This window comes from Crocuta crocuta, unplaced genomic scaffold (genome assembly GCF_008692635.1).
Source record: "Crocuta crocuta isolate KB4526 unplaced genomic scaffold, BGI_CrCroc_1.0 scaffold7, whole genome shotgun sequence".
Lineage (NCBI taxonomy): Eukaryota > Metazoa > Chordata > Mammalia > Carnivora > Hyaenidae > Crocuta > Crocuta crocuta.
Genome location: NW_027531904.1, coordinates 7,237,963 through 7,262,375, shown reverse-complemented (window position 1 = coordinate 7,262,375; position 24,413 = coordinate 7,237,963). Strand labels below are relative to the sequence as shown.

The following is a 24,413-nucleotide window of genomic DNA, read 5'->3' as shown; positions in this document are numbered from 1 at the left end:
AATAGAAGAGAAAATGTAAGAAAATTAGAAGAGCGATGTAAAAGATATATTAACTGACTGATAGATATTCCAGAAAGAGAGAACAAAGTAGATGAAAATCATCAAAAAACAAGAGTTTTTCAGAACAGAACGGCACCAGTGATGAGTTTCTGCACACATACCGCTGCCCGGCGCAGCGGACAGCGAAAGCCCTGCACCAAAGCACGTCGTCATAAAACATCGGACTACCAAGCCTGCACAGAATGGGGAGGGAGACAAAACAAAAACAATACCGGCCCTCAAAAACCAGGTCAGCCACAAAGAAAACAGAATGTGAATGGCCTTCTCAATAGCAACCTGAGAAGTGAGAAAACAGTGAAGCCATACCTTCAGAGATCTAAGTGAACAGGCTCTCCAGCGACCCAGACGGTTCTTAACCAAACTGTCAATCAAATATGAGAGTAAAATAAACACACACACACACAGATGCACAGTTGCAAGGATTTTATCTTTCTTCTTATTATTTTTTTAAATTTATTTCTAGGAGAGAGAGAGAGAGACAGCGTGAGCAGGGGAGGGTCAGAGAGAGAGGGAGTCACAGACTGAAACAGGCTCCGGGCTCTGAGCTGGCAGTCAGCACAGAGCCCGACGCGGGGCTTGAACCCACGAACCGCGAGATCATGACCTAAGCGAAAGTCGGACGCTTAACCGACTAAGCCACCCAGGCGCCCCAACAAGGATTTTATCTTTCATGTGCTTTCAGGAAATTATGGGAGAATGTTCTCCACTAGAATGAAGAAGGACCTGAAGCAGAGCACATCTCAGGGTGCAGGAAGCAGGTCAGAGGACGGGGGTGATGGGTGATGGGACAGGGGGGACAGTGTCACCACGACGACACTCAGTAGACCCACAGAGCAAGCAGTCCGGGGTGGAACGACACGACAAAGTACTCCAGGAGAGAAGCACCCCCCAGACTGGCCATGCACACACTCAGTGATGTCTTTCACTGTTCTACTGGAGAGTTTGGGAAGGAATTTGCAATGGGTTGAGAGAAATGTAAGCAAATAAAAAACAGAGGCTGTAATTAACTAACCCCCCCACAACCGTATAAAAATGGAATTATAGTATGCTACATAAACACTGACTTATCAAAAATGATCCATCATATAACCACATTGAAAGAATGTGAGCAGGGAAGATCATATTTTTGTTGAGGATACAAAATAGCCAGGCATCCCTTTCCATAATAGAAAATGAATACTTAATATCTAACACTGAAAAAAAAAAAACCTCACAAAACAGCAGGACAAACTTACTTACAGTGGGAATTGGGAACTGCTTTTTAAAATTATAGGCCTTGTAAAACTGCTGCTAAACAATGCACAATTATTTGTTTGATTAAAGAATTAGAAGTGATCAGGCTAACCATAATAAGAATAGAAATGGAATAGAATACCTTCCAAATCACATGAGGAAATATGGAAATAGAAACCAGTCATCCCGCACAATAAAATGGAGGTTTGGTGGAGAACTGCCTTGGTGAATTGGTGGAGGACTATGGTGGTTAGTTCCGTACCCATTCATTCCAGTGTTCGACTGCGCCTTCCTGCATTTCAGAAGCTGGGATTCTGGATGTCACTCTGGGCTCTTCCAATCAGATTTTCTCTCTGATTTGATTTCTAAGGCGAAAGCGAACCAGGGCCTGGGTGTGTGCTGTTTCTGTCTGTGAGTACGGCTGGGGAGGTGTCTGATTTCTCGGCCGTGGCGTCTTATCAAGACAATAGCTGTAAGGGTTTGGCTATAGGGACAGCTTTCCAATTCAAGTCGGGAGCTTCCAGATTTCAGGCTCTTTTGGTGGGCTAGTTCTGCTCTCAGAGTCTCAGAGTGGCTCTCAGTATCACTCCTGAATGTCCAACCTAGAATCTTCACCCGCCAGGGAAATCCTTAGGCCATTTTATACCCTATAGTACATCCTTTTGTACTTAAAGTTTCTAAAATGAAATCTGTTCTCTGAAACGGAACCCAGAAAACATAACAGGAATGCAGACTATAAGAAGAAAAAGTATGGTCAATGCCCCAAAATAAGTAGAAGAATTCAGTTATAATTAAAATCGATCCAGTCATAATTAACAAAACAAGTTAAACTCTAGCTAGTAGAGATACAGTCTAGTACTAAAAATTCTCAACAATCCGGCTGGCTATATGCTCCGAGACATGAAAAATCGAGATACTACCACACAACAGTTAAACACAAATGAATGTCAAAAACATAATAGGAAACGACAAAGGTTGCAAAAGACTATTCAGCATGATGCCATTTTTAAAAATTAAGAAACAGAAACTGGTACCCAGTGCGGTTGGCAGGTCCGTGTATCATACGTAATAAAACTATAAAAACACGAGTAGAATGATACGCACGACATGACCAGGGAGGAAAGAGAAAGAATGAGGGTGGGGCCCTCGTTAGAGCTAAATTTATATTTCTTTCACGAATACCAAGTAAGCGGAGCGAAACGTGTTACGTTTAATCTCGAGTGGGGGGTGGGGGGGACGTGGGTGTCAATACTGTTTTCTGCACGCGCCCGCGCGTCTGCGGTGCAGCCTGCTTGACGAAACACAGCCCCGGGCCAGCCTTCTGCAGGCGACGTCGCGGCGGAGCGGTCGCGGACGGCGGAGTGGGGACAGCGGGGAGGCCGGCACCTGGCTGCAGCCGGGGGTGGGGGGTAGAGAGGAGACTCGGCGAGAGCCCGGAAGAGGGGCGCGGAGCCCGCACGGNNNNTGTGGGCGCACCGCGTGCCGAGTGAGGCTCCCCTCTGCCCCCCGTGGAGGCGCCGCCTCGGGCCGCTGTGCCGCGCTCAGCCCGGATGTGCTCGGAGGACCGGCAAGGTGCACGGCGTCGCTGGTGACGGAGGAGGGTCCAGGCGGAATGAGTAAGGCGCGGGCCGCGACAAACACCCGGAGGTTGGGAAACCGTGGAGTGAGGCAGTGGAGGATGGAGAGCCAAGGGGAGTGTCCGCGCAGGGCCGCGGGGAGGAGGGTCAGCGGGAGCCGGCCAGGCCTTGAGGCTCCCGAATGCTGACCTTGAAGGACCATCGCGAGCGCCGGGGAGGATCCGCGGATGCGGGGCGGGGGGCGGGCTGGCGGCGCAGCTGAGGGCCGAGCGGCTGCGCTGCGGGTCCCCGCTCGCTTCGGCTGCAGACACGTTGTTCTTTTGGCCAGTACACTGTTTGGGAAAACTTGTTGAAGCTGTTGCCAGAACTTTTTTTTTTTGAATTTTTATTTATTTCTAGGAGAGAGAGAGAGAGAGAGAGAGAGAGAGACAGCGTGAGCAGGGGAGGGTCAGAGAGAGAGGGAGTCACAGACTGAAACAGGCTCCAGGCTCCGAGCTGGCAGTCAGCACAGAGCCCGACGCGGGGCTCGAACCCACGAACCTCGAGATCATGACCTAAGCGAAAGTCGGATGCTTAAGTGACTAAGCCACCCAGGCGCCCCTGTTACCAGAACTTTTTACTTGGGAGATTTTCATATAAAATAAATCTTTTTTTTTTTTCTTGCTCTTCCTTTTTTCCCCTTCCTTCCTCTCCTTTTTTTTCTTTTTTCTTTCTTTTTTCCTTTTCTTCCTCTTCCTTTCTCTCTTTTTCTTCTTTCAAAGAACCTTCCTTTTTTCCCCCCTTTCTTTTTCTCTGTCTTTTTTTTCTTTTCCTTCTTCTCTCCCTTCTTCCCTCCTTCCCCAGTCCCCTTCTCCTTTTCTTCTTTCCATTCCTATATGTTTCTATTTCTATTTTTTTAAATTTCTTTTTTATTTTTGAGAGTGAGAGAGACAGAGCATGAGTAGGGGAAGGGCAGAGAGAGAGGGAGACACAGAATCCAGAGCAGGCTGCAGGCTCTGAGCTGTCAGCACAGAGCCCAACACAGGGTTCGAACTCACCCACCGCGAGATCATGAGCTGAAGTTGGATGCTTAACGGACAGAGACACCCAGGCGCCCTTCTATCTCTATTTCTGTATTTAAAGTTAGGAGAGCTGGAAGCGGCCATCCTGAATCCCCATATGACAGCTGCCAGCTGGAGCTGGGCGGTGGTTGCCCCTCAACGAGCTGGGCTTCCCCAGTTGGTCAGGTTCACACCACACCCCGTCATGAGCTCCCACGCCAAAGCTAGGTGTTGTTTGCCACGTATATTTTTGATGGTGTTTTCTTTTCGTGAAGTGAAAGGGAAATGAAATATTTCTTACATTTTTATGCTAAGAAAAATACACAGAGAGAGAAAGAAGGCCGAGGATTTCAGTAAATTTTTTTCTCATGCCCTGACTGGCTTCCCTCATTTATTACCCGCCTGGTTTCCACAGGCACATACATGTGTGACCTTGGTTAGACCCAGGGATGAGGCTGATGAGCTGAGAGCACATGGAGAATGGTTGGGTGAAAGCTGAGGCTTAATACTGTTGTGTGTTGTTCAGATCCATAGAGTGTGTGTGTACAGATACATGCACTCTGCATGTCCGTGTAGCTGGGGTTGATCCAATCTCTCATCCGGTTCATGAATCCTCTTTTTTATTTTTATTTAAAAATTTTTTGTGTTTTTATTTGTTTCTGAGAGAGAGACATGGCGTGAGCAGGGGAGGGTCAGAGAGAGAGGGAGACACAGAATCTGAAACAGGCTCCAGGCTCTGAGCTGTCAGCACAGAGCCCGATGTGGGGCTCGAACCCACGAACCGTGATATCATGACCTGAGCCGAAGTCAGATGCTTAACCGACTGGGCCACCCAGGTGCCCCCATGAATCCTCTTTAAAGCATTCCTGATAGGAGCGCCTGGCTGGCTCAGTTGGCGGAGACTGCGACTCTTGAACTCAGTGTTGTTAGTTCCGGCCTCATGTTGGGTGTAGAGATTACTTTTAAAAAATAATAATAATAAAAATAAAGGATTCCTGATAGATGAAGCCATGAGTAATATGTAGACTCTTTTTGTTTGTTTGTTTTTTTAAGTTTATGTATTTATTTTGAGAGAGAATGCATGTGCAAGAGCAGGGGAGAGGCAGAGGGAGACTGAGAGAGAGAATCCTAAGCAGGCTCCTTGCTCTCAGCGCAAACCAGACCGTGAGATCATGACTTGAGCTGAAACCAGGAGTCGGTCAACCAGCTGAGCCACCAAGGCGTCCCTGTATGGACGTTTTAAGGCAGATTTTTTTTTCACAGATCCTCAATGTTCATTTAAATGAGTTTGGTTATGTTACATAAGTATATTTAAACACAAACTTGTACGTAAAGCTCTTTGATTATAGCTGTGGTTTAACCATAACTAAGAGACATGGACAAAATAAATTCACTCGATATTAAAAATGCAGCAAATTCAAATTAACATCATTAATTTGATGTGACAAATGCTAATTTGCTGAACTCAGTTAAAGCTCCCAGTATGAATATGATGCTAACCCCTAACAGTTCAGATTTTCTTGGGTTTAGCAAGGCTGATCAGGTGTGCCCCATGGGATACCCAGTTCACCCACCTCTTTTCCCTGTTCTGATCACTACAGAATTATGTCACTTTGCCCTTTACCTGGGACAGTACATCATTTACATGTTAGTTCCTCCTGTGTTCTTTCTCTGGTACCAGTTTTCAGGGAAAGTAATACTACTTGGGTCCACTGTGTTTATTTTTTTAATATATATTAAAAATTTTTCAAAAGTAATTTCTATGCCAACCTGGGGCTTGACCTCACAACCCGGAGATCAAGAGTTGCATGTTCTACAAACAGCTAGTGAGGCATCCCAGGTCCAATGTGTTTATTAACACAAAGGCAAATGATAACACTGAATTTGCCAATTGATATTTGCTTATTTAAAAATTTTAAGGATTATTTTCCTAGTGAAATTTATAAAACTAGACACTTCTCATAGAGAACTCTTAGATTCCCCAGACGTATATCTGTAAACCTCCAAGGGCCCAAAGATCCCAGATGGGGAAGAATCCATCTAGTTCATATTGGTCACTGGATGGCAGATATACTGACTTTCCATTATCAGCGCATGGCAGACATCAGTAGTGAATCTAGGTATCCTCTCCTCTCTGAACCTGTGTTGGGCTCCAAGGCATTCTCTGCATTATCAGAGCCAGTCCTTCGAGTTGGCGTTAAATCCTGTTTGCCTAGTAGGTGGGATAGACTAGATTATGGAGAACGTTTCACTGTAACTGGGGGCTCAGCCTTATTAGGAAGCAGTGGGACTATTTGGAGAGGAGAATGTTCTAGGAGGATTACTTTTGTGGTGGTCCTTGGGATGGTACGAAGGATTAAAATGCGGAGGCAGGTATGCCTGGAAAGAGGCTGTTCCTTTGTCCATTCATTCATTGGTCAGTACTGGAGTCCCCACCACGGTTAATGGGGTGGGGGATGGAGGTGAAGACTTGGTGCTTTGCTTCAAAAATCTTGTTAATTTGTTCATCAAGTGCTTATTGCATCCCTCGTGTGTGTCGGGGTTTAGGATGCACACTGGGCATATAGTAGCGAGCAAGCAAAACAGTCTCCTTGTGGACTTTCGGGATTAATGGAGAAGATGTTCCTTTGACAAGTCAGGACACGTTTTGGTGAATACTGCGGGAGGGGAAGCAGGTGTAGCTCTGGGAGCAGACGGTAGGGCGTCCTTCCCCCCTCTAGTGGCCTAAGAGATCAGTGGGGTGGGGAAGCCATTTGAGGGTATGTGCTTGTGTGTTGAGGGAGGGAGAATGTTTCAGGTGTAGGGAACAGAGGCTCAGCCAGGGGACAGAGATGGTGATTTGAGATGAGGCGTTCACAGGGACCAGCTTGTGGAGACAGGATTTGGGACTTGATACTAAGGACAGTGGCAAGTCAAGGAAGGGGTTGAAGTAGAGGCGATTTGTGATGCCTCTGGCTCCAGAGTGGTGGATAGAACAGAGGAGAAGGTGGCGGAGAAAGCATTTGGAGGTCGTGATGGTCCAGGAGGTGTGAGGATGGCCTTGACACTAGGGAGGAGCAAGAGGGAGGCAGAGAGGTGAACAGATCGATACTTAGGAGCTGGAAATGACGAGACATGGTGGGTGGTTGATCCCCAGCTTTCAGACTTGAGCCATTTCAGCGTATCCTCTATAAAGGGGGGCATGGGAGCAAGCAAGGTGGGGGCAGAGGCTTCAGGGTCAGGAGGCGGTGAGGGTGAGGTGCCTGTGAGGCACGGAAGTAGAGCCGGGCCGGCAGGCAGTTGTTCACATGGTCCTGAAGCCACATGAGGGTCTCCGTACATGGGGAGTGTGGACCACTGATAGAAGTATGGGGACCTTTGGCGTGTAGTTGTGGTAGTAGATTCAGCCACCTAGGAAGAATTTCTAGAACACGTCTTGCAAATTGGTGAACTAAATTCTAATTTGATCCTTGCACGGGTAGAAGGGTATATGTGTGCCCAAATGTGTCTTTTTTTTTTTTTAAAGTTTATTTATTTTGAGAGGGAGAGAGTGCATGCACGAATGGGGGAGGGGCAGAGAGCAAGGGGGGGAGAGAGAGAATCCCAGGCAGGCTCTGCCCCATGGTCAGTGCTGGGCCCATTGCGGGGCTTGAACTCATGAACCACGAGATCATGACCTGAGCCAGAGTCGGATGCTTAGCCAACCGAGCCACCCAGGTGCCCCCGGAATGTGTTTAAAAAAAAGAAGAAGAATCGGAACCAACAATGAATGTGGGATTTTACATGAAAGTCCGGATTCCAGCTTATTTTGAAAAATGAAATCTTCTAACCACACTCACTGTACATTTCTGCCTGGAGCCGTGCTGTGGCCTCCCCCACTAGGAAGGGCATGGACACGCTCTTTGCCACAGTCTGCACCGCTCCCTATGGTGCTCCTCACGGCAGCGCCGGCCACTTCCCCTCTCTTCTGCACGTAGCACCTGCAGGCATATGGTGTGTGAGGCCTGCTGTGGAGGGAAAGGCGGAGAGGGGGCCAGGAGAAGCCCCGGGGGCTTACAGGGAAGGTGGGGCAGGGGAGCTGGCATAAGAAGACTGAAGAGCAACCAGAGGGGAAGGCGAGAAAGGCAGCTGAGCCCAGTGCTGCTGACTCAGTCTGACATGATGAGGGACGTGTCTTTTGGTCCAGTCAAGGGGAGGTCGCTGGTGATCTTGGCGGGAGCCACTGCATTCACAGGGTCCTGGTTGGAAAGGAGGCTGTGAGGCATTGAGGACCTCTTGTAGGGCTGAGAAACCACAGGGTAAACACGGCCCATCAGCCTGGAGCATTCATTTAGCTTGAATGTTTGGGGAGAATAATTTTTATGTCAAAAGCAAACAAATATTAGACGTCTTCTGTAAGCAGCAAGGCCTCTAAGGCGGGAGTGAAGACCAGACATACTGGATTGGGGCTAATATTGAGTGCTGTCTGTTTGCCAGGAACTGTGCTGACTCCTTTACATTCATTATCGCCTATGGTTTTCACAAAGACCCTATGGAATGCATGTCTAGAATAATCTTTAGTTTGCAGATGAGCAAACAGGCCTGAGAGGTGCGCTTGCATGGCTGGTTAGTGACGGAGCTGGGATTTCAATATGGCTGTTCCGCTGAGTGTGTCTCCGCTGCTTCCCCCCGCCACCCCCCCGCCCCGGGGAAATGATTGCCCTGCTTGGCTGCATGTGTTGAAAATGCTTTCCACATTGAACTGCTATGATCCTTTTGTCAAAAATCAATTGGAAAAAAAAGTCAATTGGCCATATATTGTGTGGGTCTATTTTTGGACCCTTCTGTTTTCTTGCTCTACACGGCTCTCTCTTTGACAGTAGCACACTGCGTGGCAGTAGCACTGCTTTATAGTAAGTCTTGAAGTGAGGTAACTTCAGTCTTCCAACTTTGCTCTTTAAATTTTTTTTTAATGTTTATTTATTTTTGAAAGAGAGAAAGAGAGATAGACCATGAGTGGGGGAGGGGCAGAGAGAGAGAGGGGGAGACACAGAATCCAAAGCAGGCTCCAGGCTCTGAGCTGTCAGCACAGAGCCCGACGTGGGGCTCGAACCCACAAACCATGAGAACATGACCTGAGCCGAAGTCAGACTCTTAACTGACTGAGCCACCCACGTACCCCTACTTTGCTCTTTTTAAAAATTGCTTTGACTACTATAGGTTGGACATTTGCACATCTGTAAGTTTTAGGATTCTTTTGTCAGTTTCTATAAGAAGGCCCACTGGGGTTTTGTTTGGGACTGATTGTTAGGAGACTTGGCTCTCGTTTCATACAGATGTAGAAGGGCAGTCCACCCAAGCGTGTAACTGTAAGCTAGAGGCCGCTAACCTACAGGGTGAGGCGTGTCCGGAAAAGGAATGAGGTAAGTGGTAGCCGATCTTGGGCCACAGTCGAGGAATGGCAGGGTGCCGTGAGGTCTTGGGCAAACACGATAACCCAAGCCCTGTGTAGGGGGGCGGTCGCTTCTCAGCTGCGTGCATTGTGGCCACACAAAAACGCGCACTCAGCGTTGTTTGATCTTTCAGCCAAGAGAAGATGGAAATCCAGATGTTTATACAGTCTTCCAGTGGGAAAGTGAATGTTTAAAGTATTGAGTGGGTCAGTATCCTGTGGGTCCACCAGAACCCTCTAGGCCAAACGTGGACCCTGGCCTGCCAGTGTGTGACCTCTGCCTTAGGCTACTCATTCTTTGGTGCTCATTTTCATCATCAGTGAGCATTATGGTGTTGAAGACAGTCTCCAAGGCTCTTTCTAAATCATTGACTCTGGATTTCAAAAGAGGAAAATAGCAAAGTTACTCACGGGTTTAGGAGGTAGTTGAGACTATCAACAGTGATGATAATTCTTTGAGAGGTTGTCCAGAGCATTACATTTTCTATCCCACTGTCATGTCTGTTCTCTCAATCCACACATCGTCTCTGTGAAGTAGACGGCAGAATAGTTTACCCAACCACGTGGGAGCTTCGGGTCACACAGCCAGGCCTCCGAACTCCAAACCCAGTTCTCTTTACTGTGGCACGAAGTCTCTGAAGGCCGTAATAGGCGCTTGGGGCTGGGGACCCACCGTGGGAGATGGTGAGAGGGCCTGAGGCTCAGTGCGAGGCATGCCTCTAGCTAGATTCAGAACTTAGCTCGTTGAAGCGTTGTTGAAGCGTTGAGGCTTTCGCGCAAGAGTCAAAGCCTTCGTGAGCCCTCTCTGTAGGCGAGTACTTTGGCACATACTCATCTTGGTAAAACTGTGCCTGGTGCGGTGACACACAGTTCAGAGTTTTTGTGTAAGTGAATAAATGGATGGATTGACGGAAGAAGGAATCAAAGGCTTTAGATCAAGAGGTCCAAGAGTCTGGCCTAGAGACTATCGAGGATAGAGAGTCAAGTGCTTCTTGGAAGAGTTTCGAGAATGTTAAGATCAAAAGCAGAGACTTTATTCTTGTAACTCAGCTGATAGATGGAAAAGGCTCACTGTGTCTTGGCGCTCAGATCTGGGTTTTGATGACTAGATTACAGCTGTCTCCCAGTGCAGTATGTTTGAGAAAGTGAATATTGTGGGTATAAGGAAGTTAAGGCCACCAAAGGGTTTTGTATGCCTTTAAAATGTCCAACCAGATACAGGCTTTTATCTTTTGGGAATGCATGTTGAAATATGGAATGATACGACGTTTGGATTTCTGTCGGTGAGGGGCGGCCTGAGTCGTGGAGCTGGCAGAGGTCAATCAAGACTGGATTTGGATAATCGTGGGAGCTGGATAGATGGGCTTTCCTTGTACCCATGTCTATTTTGTGTATATTTGAAATTTTTCATAATAAATGTAAAAACTAAACAAAACCTGTAAAAAACTAAAAAAAACTAAAAGAGTGAGCAGGAGAGGGGCAGAGAGAGAGGGAGAGAGAGAATCCCAAGCAGGTTCCACACTGTCAGCTCAGAGCCTGACTTGGGCGATAAAAAAAACTTTATCTGTAAAAGCAGGATAATATGGGCTTGGTGGTTGCAGAAAGAGTTAGGGATGAAAGGGGCAAAGCACATGAGGACAGCATCTGGTACTTGTCATTATTATTAGACAAAGGGCCTCATAATGAAAGGGTAAAACCCTGCTTGAGGGTTCCCACCTACTGTGTCTTCTCTACATGAATTCTAAGCGCCAAGGGTTATATAACCACAGAGGTCATTTATTCTTTTAGAAACAGAACCCTTACAGACCAAATTGGACCACCTTGGGGTTTCCAAGAACTGTAACCAGTTCATTGCCTTTGGGACTATGACGCAAGGAAGAGCTTGCAGAGGAAAAGGCGCGTGAAATCAGTGGGGTGCCGTTTGATACCTGTCGAATTGGCCTCCACATTTGCCCAGTTAATGATGACCTTCACCATTAGTGAGTTTTGTATGTGGAACAGTTTTCTCACATACACGTGGGCTACCCCGTGGGAAATCATTGTGGCATTCTGTACTGAGGGCCGTCTAAAGGCCCGTACCCAGAGACTTAGTACCCACTCTTTGGCATGCATCTAAAGACATAATGCAAAAGAAGAAATGTGATATGGCCGTTCAAAAAGGTTAATATTATAGAAAAGATTTCAGATGTGGGCCTGCAAGATCGTAGCTGATGATTACCACTATGCAGCTATCACACATGGAGATGGAGACTGGAGAAGAGCATGTAAAAGGGAAAATAGTTAGACTCACAGAGTGTGGCTTAGTTTTCCTTTAAGAAATTCTTTTACTGCTGTTAAAAGATTGTGCCTGCACACCTACACACATATTCAAAGACCTTGCGAAGAGCTTACTATTACAGTGCACGAGACATTTGGAACATGGGTGAATCCTTCCCCAAAACAGGCTAATCAAAAATCAGAAAGTGGGGCGCCTGGGTGGCTCAGTCGGTTAAGTGTCCAACTTCTGCTCAGGTCATGATCTCACAGTTTGTGGGTTTGAGCCCCACATCGAGCTCTCTGCTGTAAGCACAGAACCTCTGTCTCCCTCCCTCTAACATTAAAAAAAAAAAAGGATTGGAGAACCTGAGTGGCTCAGTCAGTTAAGTGTCCGACATCGGCTCAGGTCATGATCTCATGGCTTGTGAGTTCAAGCCCTGCGTCAAGCTCTGTGCTGCCAGCTCGGAGCCTGGAGCCTGCTTTGGATTTTGTGTCTCCCTCTCTCTCTGCCCCTCCCCCGCTCATGCTCTGTCTCTCTCTGTCTCAAAAATAAATAAACATTAAAAAAAGGATTAACTGGATGTACATACTGTGGAATATTACCCCCAAAAAAAAAAAATCAGAAGGCACCCGAAACCTGAAGGTTTTAGATAGAAAAAGGTAGAAAAGAAATTGAAACCAAGACTTTTGCCCTTGAGCCTATTTGCTACAGAACAACAGACACTGATGCTCCTTCCAGATCTTTGCTGTCCTCTCTTAACTGCCTTGAAATCTCTTTGTTTTCAGGTCCAATTCCAGAAGCTTCAGCAGCTCCGCCTTACACAGTACCATGGAGGATCCCTACCAAACGTGAGCCAGCTACGGAGCAGTGCACCGGAGTTCCAGGTACCACCAGATCTTTCCTTCCTTCAGCCTGCAATGGGTGTAAAAAAAAAAAAAAAAAAGGTTGTCCTTAAAAAGATTAGATCTCGAAGGCTGGAGTTCAGTGTTCTTTTGGGAAGTCCACCATTCTTTCTCCTGGCTTCCGCAGCATGAGATAGTGTTATCTCACGAGCTAGTGGTTTAAGGCTGCACTGTCCCATAGAACCATGAACCGTGCCATGAGCCACACATATAATTCAAACCTTTCTAATAGCTGCAGTAAAGAAAAAGAAACAGGTGTAATTTTAATATTATTTAAATGTCTTCGTTATTTAACCAGTATCTCAGAAATACTATCTCAACATAAAAGCAGTGGAACAAACACAAAGGAGATGTTTCACATTCTTTTTTAAGTCAGTCTTTGAAATCTGGTGGGTGTTGTGTGCTTACTGCCCATCTGCGTTCAGACTCACCAAGTTCACTGCCTTCATGTGGTGGTCTTCTGCCATCTTGGACAGGACGGATCGAAGGCACAGATACGTGGTCTCCTTTGCACTTAGATTAGTGCAGTGTCACAGGTGCGTTCATCACTCCTGTCGGTGGGGAGTCTTGTTCAAAACAGTGTGGAATTGATACTTCAGACAATGGTATGCGATACTGTTGTTAAGATCCAGGGGAGACTTAACTTAGATACCCTAGTCTCTGAGAAATCAGGAGCCTGTCTAATTAGACAATTTAAGATTTGGTGTTAAAGCTGGAATATAAACCTTGAGACAGAACGAAAGTTGTTTATTTGGATGCCTCTCGATTGTCAAAGTACTGTCTTCTTTCTTTGTTGTAAAAGCCGGGTTCACTTGTTTGATGATGTCCCATAAGGCGAAAGTATTATTTAAAATAGAGACTTTCATTTTGAGAGTGCTAATAGGAGCTCTTAAATATGATGGTTATTAGAAAAAGTACAGTATAACATGTTGTACCTTATTACACTGGAGTCTTGTTTTTACTATATTGACGTTGGAATCTCGCTGTAGTGTTGCCCACTTTGGGGCATCTACCTCTATAGATCACATGATCTTCTACATGGGGCCATTGGATTGTTCGGTATCCAGATGAAGTGGATCTGTGCTTTATGCTGGGTTTCATGCTTCTGAAAATAGAACACTGTTGAGTGTTTTGGTTTGGTTTTGGTTTGGTTTGCTGTGTCTGAGATCCTGGTTTTGTGGTACTTTATAGAACTTCCTAGCCTGCCCCTGTCCTGTGGCCACGGGGAATGAATAGGACGGAGTAAGAGCCCTTGACTTTCTTAGGATTCTTTCTTTGGATACTTTCTTTGCTTTGAAACAATCACAAATTTACAGAAAAATTGAAAGTTCAGTACAAATAACTTAAATTTTTTTTATGTTTTTATTTTATTTTTGATAGAGACAGAGTGCGAGCTGGGGAGGGGCAGAGAGAGAGGGAGACACAGAATCCAAAGGCTCTGGGCTCTGAGCAGTCAGCACTGAGCCTGATGCAGGTCTCAGACTCACAAACTATGAGATCATGACCTGAGCTGAAGTTGGATGCTTAACTGACTGAGCCACCCAGGCGCCCCACTTTTTTTTTTTTTTTTTTTTTTTTACCCCTTGAGAGGATAAGTTGCTAACCTGATCCTCTATCAACCCAAAATATTTCACTGTGTATTCTCCTTAAGCAAGGATGTTGTCCCTCATAACCAAAACGGAGCCATCAAAATCAGAAAATGAGCAGTGGCATGTTCTTGCCATCTGCTCCCCAGACCCCGTTTGCGTGTGGTTTCACCACATGGCCTATTATGGCCCTTCTAGCAAAAGGATCTGGTTCAGACTCACATGTGTTTAGTTATTGTCCTCTGTCTCCTTCAGTTTAGAATGGGTTTTTAGTCTTTTATCTTTGACACTTAAAAATGTGTATTATTTTATTTTATTATTTTTACTTTTGTCACCTGGCCACTTTCGAAGACCACCAGCCAGGAATTTTGTAGAATATCCCCAGTTGGGGTTTGTCTGACGTGTGGTTTTGGTGGGAATGGCATGGAAGTGACCCTCTTGCTGTATCCCCTTGAGGGGGTGATTTTCATCTGTCCTGCTACTAACGGTGTTCACTTCGATCCGTGAAGGTGGCATGTGCCCAGCTTCTTCGCATTAAAGTTTTCCTTCCCCTTTGTGATGAATAGATGCTTTGTGAGGAGATACTTTATCCTGCTCCTGATCAAACTTCCTTACATCTTTTTATTTATTTCTGTTTATCTGGTTTTGTGGCTTCTTTAATTCACTGTGTTAGAGTCTCTATTACTGTTACTTTGCTGCCCACATTATCCCCGGTCGGGCCAATAGAGGCCTCCTTCCTGGGATTCTTGACAAACTGAGAAGAAAAAGGAATCCCAGGAACACAGATTTAAAAAAAAATTTTTTTAATTTTAAGCAGGTTCCACACCCAGTGGTAGGGCTTGAACTCATGACCCGGAGATCAAGAGTCACATGCTCCGCTGACTGAGCCAACCAGGCACCCCCAGGCATTTTTTTTTTTTTAAGTAAACTTTTTTGAAGTGTAATTTACCTGTAATACAATTGACCTGTCTTAGGCATACAGTTCCGTGGTGTATAATCACCGCCGTAGTCAGGATTCGGACCAGTTCTGTCATCCCCCAGAAGTTCCTTCATGTCCCTTTGTGATCTGGCTCCACGCCCCCACCTCCAGCCTCTGGAAACCACTGCTCTGTCGCTTTGCCTGTCCCAGGGTATCCTCTAAAGGGAAACAAAAGCATGCAATTTTACGAGTTCTTCTTTCACTGAGCAGATTGCGTTGAGAAGCGTCTGCATTGTGCATGTGTGAGTTTTCCAGAGCTGCGGTTACAAAGCGCCGTGAGCTGGGTGGCTTATGGCAGCAGACATTTCTTCGCCTGCAGTCCTGAGGCTAGAGGTCCGAGCTCAAGGTGTCAGTGGGACCCTGCTCTCGGAAGGCTCTAGGGAAGGGTCCTTCTTTGCCTCTTCCTGGCTTCTGTTGGTTCCCAGGGGCCCCTTGGCCCATCGCCGTTCACTCCAGCCTCTGCCTCTGTTCTGCCAGACCTTCTTCCCTGTTTGTATGTGTCTCCGGGTCCAAAGCTCCCTCCCCCTTCTTTTTTTTAAACAGTTGAGGTTCTCTGATTCTGTTTCTTCTATTATTATTGTTATTTTTAATGTTTCGTTTATTTCTGAGAGAGAGAGAGGTAGCGTGAGCAGGGGAGGGTCAGAGAGAGAGAGAGACAAAGAATCTGAAGCAGCCCCAGGCTCTGAGCTAGTTGTAAGCACAGAGCCCGACGCAGGGCTCGAACCCACGAGCCGTGAGATCGTGACCTGAGCTGAAGTCGGACGCTTAACTGACTGAGCCACCCAGGTGCCCCCCGCCCTTCTTTTTTAAAGATACTGTCACTGGGTCAGGGGCCCACTCGAATCCAGTATGACCCCATTTAGTTTGATTATATCCGCAAAGATTCTGTTTCCAAATAAGATCACATTCACAGGTACTTAACCTTATCTTTTCAGGGGAACTTAACTCCCTGCATTGCATTTATCTGGAGTTTATTGCTTTTTATTCCATTATATGGGCGCTAGGGTTCCTTTATCCACCCATCAGTTAACGGGCATTTGGATTACTTCCATACTTTGGCAGTTGTGCACAAAGGTATTCACGTATAGTTTCTGTGTAAATCCCTGGAGCGGAACTGCCGGGGCACATGGCAAGCATAGCTTCAACCTTACAAGAAGCTGCCAAACTGTTTTACAGCGCGCCTGTGCTGTTTCACATTCCCACCGGCAGGGTACGGGAGGGTGCCAGCGATTCTGCCCTGCTTTCCAGCACTTTGTACTCCAATATTTCAGTGGGTTTTTTTAATGGTGACAAAAACACAACATAAAATTTACCATCGTAACTGTTTTTAAGCGTACAATTCAGTAGTGTCAAGTATATTCCCGTGGTTGGGCAACCAGTCTCCAGAACTTTCCATCTTACAAAACTAAAGCNTCTACTTTCCGCCTCTATGGATTTGAGTACTCCGGGCGCTTCCTGTAAGTGGAATCCTCCAGTACTTGTCTTCTCCCGATTGGCTTATTTCACTTAGCGCGGCGTCCTTGAGGGTCATCCATATGGTGGCACGTGACAAGATTTCCTTTTTAAGGCACAGTAGTATTCTGTTGCATGTAGAGAGCACGCTTTGTATATCTGTTCACCTGTCACGGACATTGGGTTGCTTCTGTGTCCAGGCTGCTGTGAATAAAGCCTCTGCGAACAGTGGTGTGAAAATGTCTCGTAGACACCCTGATTTCAGTTCTTCTGGGGGCACACTCGGGAGGGCCTTGCTGGATCAGGTGGTAATTTGATTTTAAACATTTTGAGTACCAGCTCTGTCGTTTTCCGTTGTGTCTGCACCGTTTTACGTTCTGTCCCAGCAGTGCACGGGGGTTCCGGCTTGTCCACGACCTCCCCGACACTTGTGTTCTGCTTCTGTTTGTTTTATAGTCATCGTCCTGATGGCTGTGAGGTGGTGGGATTGCAGTTTAAAAGATTTTTGTCATTCTAGTGCATGTGTAATGGTATATTATTATTATTTTTTAATGTTTATTTTTGAGAGAGAGAGCAAGCTGTGGAGGGCCAGAGAGAGGGGGGCCAGAGGACCTGAAGAAGGTTCCCTGGACTGACAGCAGGGAGCCCAGTGCAGGGCTTGAACTCACGAACCGTGAGATCATGACCTGAGCTGAAGTCAGACGCTTAACCTGCTGAGCCACCCGGGTGCCCTCGTACCACCCAGTCTTGATTGAAAGCCTTACCTTTACAGGCAGGCTTGGAATCCGATCGTGAGAGTCTTCCAACTTTGCTCTTTTTTAAAATGTTGTGTGGTTTATTGTAGTTCCTTCATTCATCCATAGCACTGCAGGGTCAGTTTGTCGATTTGTACAGAGAAAGCCTGCTGGGAATTAGACGGGGTTGCATGCGATCTGATATCAGGTTGGAGAGAATTGACATCTCAATGATAATGAGTCTCCCAACCCATAAACGTGGTGCAGAAGCACAAATTTTGATTCGAGTTAAGTTGCTTATAATTATTTACTTAGACGCAGTTCTCTCCCTTTTATGTCTGTAGATCATTTGGAGTTTACCAGATGTTTTCCCATCCATTATCATACTTGATCGTTACTACAACGTTAGTTCGGTCACCACAGTACTGTTTTAATATTGGCGACAGAGCAGTTTTCTATCCCAGTGGAAGATCTCAAACACATTCTTTTCCTTTAACACGTTGGGCCGTTTTACAGAGAACAGAAGCGCATCGGATGTGCAAACCAGACCTGGCTTCTCCGGCTGTCCCTGATGGTCCTCAGCAAGGGGCGGGCCGTCAGTGGGGGGGTGGCTGGAGTCAGGGCTCTAGGCAGGGCCTGGGGTCTGTGCCCCGAAGGCCTAGAGGAGGAGGTGGCACTGTCTTCTCCGAAGGCTCGGCCTGCGTCTCTGGGTTAGGGGAGAACCAGCCGTTCTGCAGCTTGGGCCCAGCCTGCCTCACAGCTACGGCACCGCCCGGTGAGGGGCCCGGCCGTCAGGTGGCTGCAGAGGGGGCTTCAGTCTGTGGGGGTCCGGCCATCCGGCCGTGCTTGCAGCGTCTCCTAGCCTCTGTGCAACCTGCCTTGTCCTTTCTGATTGCATCACTAAAAACTCATGGCGCTTTTTACATTCGTGATTACCTCATTTTAACAAAATTGCATCATCTTGTTGATAATTGAGGGTTTAAAAGTTCTAGCTAATTCAGGGAACAATCTGATAGCCAAAGGGAGAAAGCCGTGCTGCATGGCAGTAAAGGCATGGAGGGCCAGGTCCAGGCCGGCGATTTCCTTGAGGCCTGCTGCCCATGTGAGAGCGTATAATGAGGCCTTGAATGTGCACAGTAAGTATGGGAGAAGAGCAGAACTTCTTTGGCTGCTAGTTCAGTTTTCATGGCTTTCTTTTCAAAATTTTATAGGATTCTTAAAAAAAATTACTAGCAAAAGATACTGTTATCAGTCAAATTCCAACAAATGGAAAACATCAGTAGTAATATTAATCTAAAATACTATTGATAATAGCCAGCATTTATTTAGTGAGGACATGCTGTGAACCATACACTTCATTAAACTTTGTGTAGGTGATTTAATCTTCACAAAACGCTTTGGGGCTATTGTTGTCTGGGGCTCATCTCCTCATTTTTCTAGGAGTTTTTGCTTTTTTTTTTTTTTAATGTTTGTTTTTGAGAGAGAGATAGAGGGAGAGAGACAGAGTGTGAGCAGGTCAGGGGCAGAGAGAGAGAGAGCGGGAGACACAGAATCTGAAGCAGGCTGAGCTGTCAGCACAGAGTCTGATGTGGGACTCGAACCCATGAACTGTGAGATCATGACCTGAGCTGAAGTGGGATGCTTCACTGAGGGAGCCACCCAGGCGCCCCACGGAGTTTTTGCTTTTGATGATCTGTTGCTCTGTCACTTCAGCACATGAAACTTGAATCATGCCCAGATACGCAGAAAACAGGTAACATCCCTCTTCACGCTGTGGCTTTCTCTTTCGGTACTTTTTGCCGAGACCATAAATATTTTTAAGAAAATCAGCATGTTTACCGCATATGTAGTTTCGTATCTTGTTCTCTCACATCATAAACACTTCCTCACATGTTTCAGTGGTCTTCAAAAGCATAATTTCTGGTGACTTAACGATATTCTATGACACGGATGTCCCACCGTTTACCTGCTCCTTCATCATTGGACATACTGTTAGGTTGTTTTCTCTATTTGTTCATAGGACGTGTGTGTGTGTGTGTGTGTGTGTGTGTGTGTGTGTGTGTGTGTGTTGATCAGTAAATGGAAAAGGGAAAAATTGAATTCAAACATAATTGACTAAATTGTAATCAATAATTTAAAAATGCAGCCACTTGATCAAACATTTAAATCTTTATTTCATATGTTATCAGTGGTAAGTTAGAATACACAAAGGGAAAAAAAAGATTGCATTTATAATAGCTTAACAATATGTAAGTAGGTATGTATAAAACATGTTGTTTTACTTAAGAAACTTAAAAGAATTGGATTTAAAAAAAAGTAAGGCATGAGAGAATATTGCCTTCATTTTGAAAATCTATTGAAAGTTAGGAGTCCCTCCTGAGACAGATATATCCACACATACACATGTTCTGGTACACTTTCTTTCTTTCTTTTTTTTTTTTTTTAATTTTTTTAATGTTTATTTTTGAGGGAGAGGGAGAACGCGTGAGAGTGAGCGGGAAAAGGGCAGAGGGAGAGGGGACACAGAATCCAAAGCAGGCTCCAGCTCTGAGCTGTCAGCACCGAGCCTGATGTGGAGCTCGAACTCATGAATCTTGAGATCATGACCTGAGCTGAAGTCGGACGCCTAACCGACTGAGCCCCCAGGCGCCCCTGGTTCACTTCTTAGAAAACGTGTCATTAGGGAAGATTTCAAACATCTCAAACACTCATATTTGCATGCATTTTGATCCCATGGGAGCACTGCTGGCCTAAGATGATTTATACTTATTTATAAGTTTGTATTAAATATTTTAAAAAATCACTTGCCCTAACTTCCTGTGCCTGGTTTTCTGAATTTGTAAGATGTATCCATAGGAAATCGTGGACAGCATTTCAGTTAACTGGGTACAAGGCTGAACAGGCAGAAGGAAGTTATTTGAAATCTTTGCCTTTGCTCCCTTAATCCTCAAGCAGCCTGTTAGCAGCTTTTGAACCCTCCTGTGTCCTCATGTGGAAAATCCAGTCCTGTCCACGTATCTGAATGCCAGATCTTGAGAGCTGCTTCTCTGAATTTCAGAGGAGTAGCATAAGTAGGGTACAAGTTCAGCATGTATCATCCAGACACCTTCACTTCCTACAGCCAGAGCTCATCTCTCAGCTCTGGCCGCTCTGCTCGTCCTCACTGAAGGCTGGGACGGCCTGAGAAGACCTGGGGGGCAGAAACGGGTTTGGATGGAGCACTGAGATCTACCCGCCCACCCCATGGCACGAGGGACATTCCCAGCCTCCGGAGCTGAACTCCAAGCAGGTGAGAAGCTAGGCCATGAAACAAGACAGATTGATTCTCACTGAGTCTCCTCGCAGACTGCGTAGGGCAGGATGAGTAGATGAACATCTTGTGTCCTTCGTTCCGAAGGGAAGAGCTGAGGTTCCTCGCTGCCACCGTGAAGGCTCTGGAGGGGCTGCAGACCACCGACCCCTGGGTCCCCCTAGGCACAGCACAGAATTCCCTGAACTGTGTGATGATAATGAGGATCACTTGATGAGCATTGGTACATGGATTTAGTGAATGCAGAATATAAGCAGAAGGGCTTTGGAAACTGATGTCCAAATCTACTGTCAGTCATTAACACAAGTAGTGCTTAGAGACACTTTCGAAGGAGGAAGTTTGTGTTAACCACTTTCTACTCTTTTTGTTCAGGCCTCTCCTTATTTTCTCTCCCCACAACCCCAAGGCCTACCCTCTCCATGTATGGTAGGCACTCGCAAGAGGTGGCTATTTATGTTTAAATTAATGAAGATGAAATTTCAGAATTCATTTTCTTAGGCACACAGCCCTGTGGCTGGTGGCTCCTGGCCTGGTGGGAGCATCCTCATGCTGAGCTCTGGGACCCAGTCTCGGCCCCGGCCAGCCTCCCCGCCCCCTTCCAGCCCGCCCTCCTCTCCTTCATCAGCCAGGCAGATTTCTCTGCCCTGGCTAAAGTGCTTATTTGGATTATAAGAAAAGCATTCAGATTAAATTGCATACAAAAAAAATTTTAGCCTTCTCTGAGGCTCTGAGGCACGTGCATTTCAAAAGAGGATGCTTGGGGGTGTCCTGGGTGACTCAGTCTGTTAAGCGTCCCACTCTTGGTTTTGGCTCAGATTGTGATCTTAAAGTTCGTGGGTTCAAGCCCTGCATCGGGCTCTGTGCTGACAGCATGGAGCTTGCTTGGGATTCTCTTTCTCCTTCTCTCTCTCTCTCTCTCTCTCTCTCTCTCTCTCTCTTCCTCTTTCTCTGCCCTTCCCCTGCTCAATCTCTCTTTCTCAAAATAAACATTAAAAAAAAAAAAGAATACTTGCCAAATCAAATCTCCAGTGGGCAGAATTTCTCACAATGAAAGGCGGCAATTAATCAGAAAGCCTGTGTGGAAAGGCTCATCCTTGAATGATAGCACGTGTACACACATGCACACACACGTGCACACGAGTGCATACATGCGTACACATGTGCACACACACGGAGCACATGGGCATCCAAATGAACACACCCACCCGGGGACGGCTTTGTATTCTCCTGCCCCCTTCCCCCTCCAGAGAGCAGTTCACTACTCTTCCTTTTCACTTCTCATTAACTGACAGGCCGATAAATGATAAATAAATTCAGCACATATTTCCCATCCAGGTACTAACCAGGCCCAATGCTTAGCTTCTGAGATCAGATGAGATCGTGTGCATTCAGGGTGGTATGGCTGTAGACGATTCAGCACATACATATATATTTTAAATAGTTTATTGTCAAGTTGGTTTCCATATAACACCCAGTGCTCATCCCCACAAGTGCCCTCCTCCATGCCCATCACCCCCCTTCCCCTCCCCCCACCCCCATCAGCCCTCAGTTTGTTCTCAGCATTCAAGAGTCTCTCATGGTTTGCCTCCCTCCCTCTCCCCTACTACTTTCCCCTTCTTCTCCCCAGTGGTCCTCTGTTAAGTTCCTCCTAATCCCCCTGTACGTGCAAACATATGGTATCTGTCCTCCTCTGCCTGACTTACTGCGCTCAGCATCCATCCATGTTTCATTCTTTCTCACTGCCATGTAGTATTCCATGGTATAGATAAACCACATCTTCTTGATCCATTCGTCAGTTGATGGACACTTAGGCGCTTTCCATGTTTTGGCTGTTGTTGAGAGTCAGCACATATTTTTTAAGCACCTGCTACGGTGCTTCTGTATGAGGCGCGGGAAACAGAAGTGACTACGTCGTCCCATCCAGCAAAGATTGCCGCCCAGTTAGCCCTCGCTTGGCCCCGCCAGCTCTGTGACCTGAAGGTTGGTGGCTTGCATCCGACCACTGCCCCTCGCCCATAGCAGGCTGCCTGACCTCAGCCGTGAGTGATCCCAAAGGGTGATGTCTTGAGTCACAGATGAGGGAGTGTCCACAGAGGCCTTGAAGCTGCCCCTCGTACCACCTGTCCTTCTTCAGGCAGTCTGTCTGTCTCTGCCTTCAGCCCCCGGCTCCTCGTATTTCCTGACCATCCCTCATCACTTCTTTTGCCCCCTAGAGCTTGGGCAGTGACACGTGGGGTGAACTGGCCGCCAGCCTCTGCTTGTGCTGGGCGCTCCCCAGGAGAAGGCTCCGGTGTCAGGAGGGGCCTGTGTCCTGGCCTGTGACCCTGGGCACGCCCTCCCCTCTCTCGGCCTGTTTGTTCACATGGAAAATAGGGACAGTCGTATTTACCCATAGATGATGGGGGCATGGAGGCATCACCAAGGGCTTTGAGCTGGAGTGAGCCAAGGAAGCTGGGAGGGAGGGCTGACTCCTTCCCAAGTCCCTCACCGGCCCCTGGTTGTGTGTGCGCATTCGGTGCAGCCCCGTGGCCTCTGTGGCACAGTCATTGTCGGCTCAAAAGTTAAAAGTGGGAAGGAATTTTGTTCCCAAGGTCATAAACCTTAGCCAGCGCGGCTCTTGGGCACAGCACGCTCTCTGCCAGCCATGGAACAATACCCTTTTATCCCCATACCAGCAGATATAACGGGACAGGGCTGTGACCTTCTGCATGAGAGATAGGAGACGTTCACACATTATTTTAGCATGTTTCATTCCCAGGAAAGATTTCCACAGATGACTAATACCTATTTTATGTTATGTCTTAGTTTCTTTTTTGGAGAATGACATTTTTCTGACCTTGTCCCTAAATTCTGCTTAGGAGTCCGAACCTCAAACTGCATGCATTTTGCAACCATGATTTTTTTTTTTTAACTATTTCTGTGTTTGATTTGCTCACTGGTTTACCTTTGACTTCTGACTCCCCAAATCATCTCTTCTGCTTGAGGAAATAGTGAGACACACAGAAAGGGGCTTATTTAATAGCTTTGGAATGCACATCTGTCCCAAAATAGGAACTGTGACCAAGACTATGGTAGCCGTATTTTTAAAACAGACTTCGGCAGTACTTTTCCCTTCCTCTTAATCTAATGCAACGTATCGAATAGCAGACTTACGAAGTGAAAGAGGAAAGTATAGAACTCATGACTCTCTAGCCGTGGGTAACGAAGGTCTTTGAAATGGTGCAGGGGGCAGGGAACCGCGGCCTCACACACCAAATGACAAACATCCGCACCCAGGGGCACTTGATCACGGAGGCTGGAGCTTTGCCACGTTCATTCCGCCCTTCACATGCTCCTGGTTATTCACGCCCTGGAGGGTCAGGCATAGCACGGGGCTCCAGATAGCGCTTTTAGCGAGCACTTGTGTGCCGGTAGTTCATTTCCGTGCCAGAGAAGTTGCAAGAGATGGAAACTTCTGAGAATCCATCTGTGGGATGAAACAGCGGAAAGCGCAGCGAGGACTAAACGCGCCAACATGAGCTTTGTTTACAAATCCAAGCTCTAGGGCAGGGCCGCCTGGGTGGCTCAGTCGGCCGAGCATCTGACTCTTGATTTTAGCTTAGGCCATGATCTCATGGTTCGTGGGTTTGAGTCCCGCGAGTCTACACAGTACGATGGCTGGAAGGCGAGACTCCGATTTTCAAATCCGCTGCCTCCCTGCTGTGCGGCTTTGGGCGGATCACTTAACGTCACCCACTGCCTCAGTTTCCTCAGCTGTGCAGGGGGGAATGGCAGCAATGCTAACATCAGAGTTTTGCTGTGAGGAATAAACGAGTTCATGTACCTAACAGTCTTAGGGCAGAGCCCAGCGCAGGGGGGACTGTGTGGGTGAGT

General features: G+C 46.7%; 1 protein-coding gene across 1 annotated transcript in view; it reads left to right on the top strand.

The window, feature by feature from the left end:
* The first annotated feature begins 6,924 nt into the window (after positions 1 to 6,924).
* CRTC3 (CREB regulated transcription coactivator 3) overlaps positions 6,925 to 24,413 on the top strand; it is a 92,296-nt gene continuing 74,807 nt past the window's right edge. Inside the window, exons 1-2 of the mRNA XM_077774267.1 lie at positions 6,925 to 6,936; positions 12,363 to 12,461. Of these exons, the coding sequence (XP_077630393.1) occupies positions 6,925 to 6,936; positions 12,363 to 12,461 (111 nt within the window). The remainder of the gene's footprint in view (positions 6,937 to 12,362; positions 12,462 to 24,413) is intronic.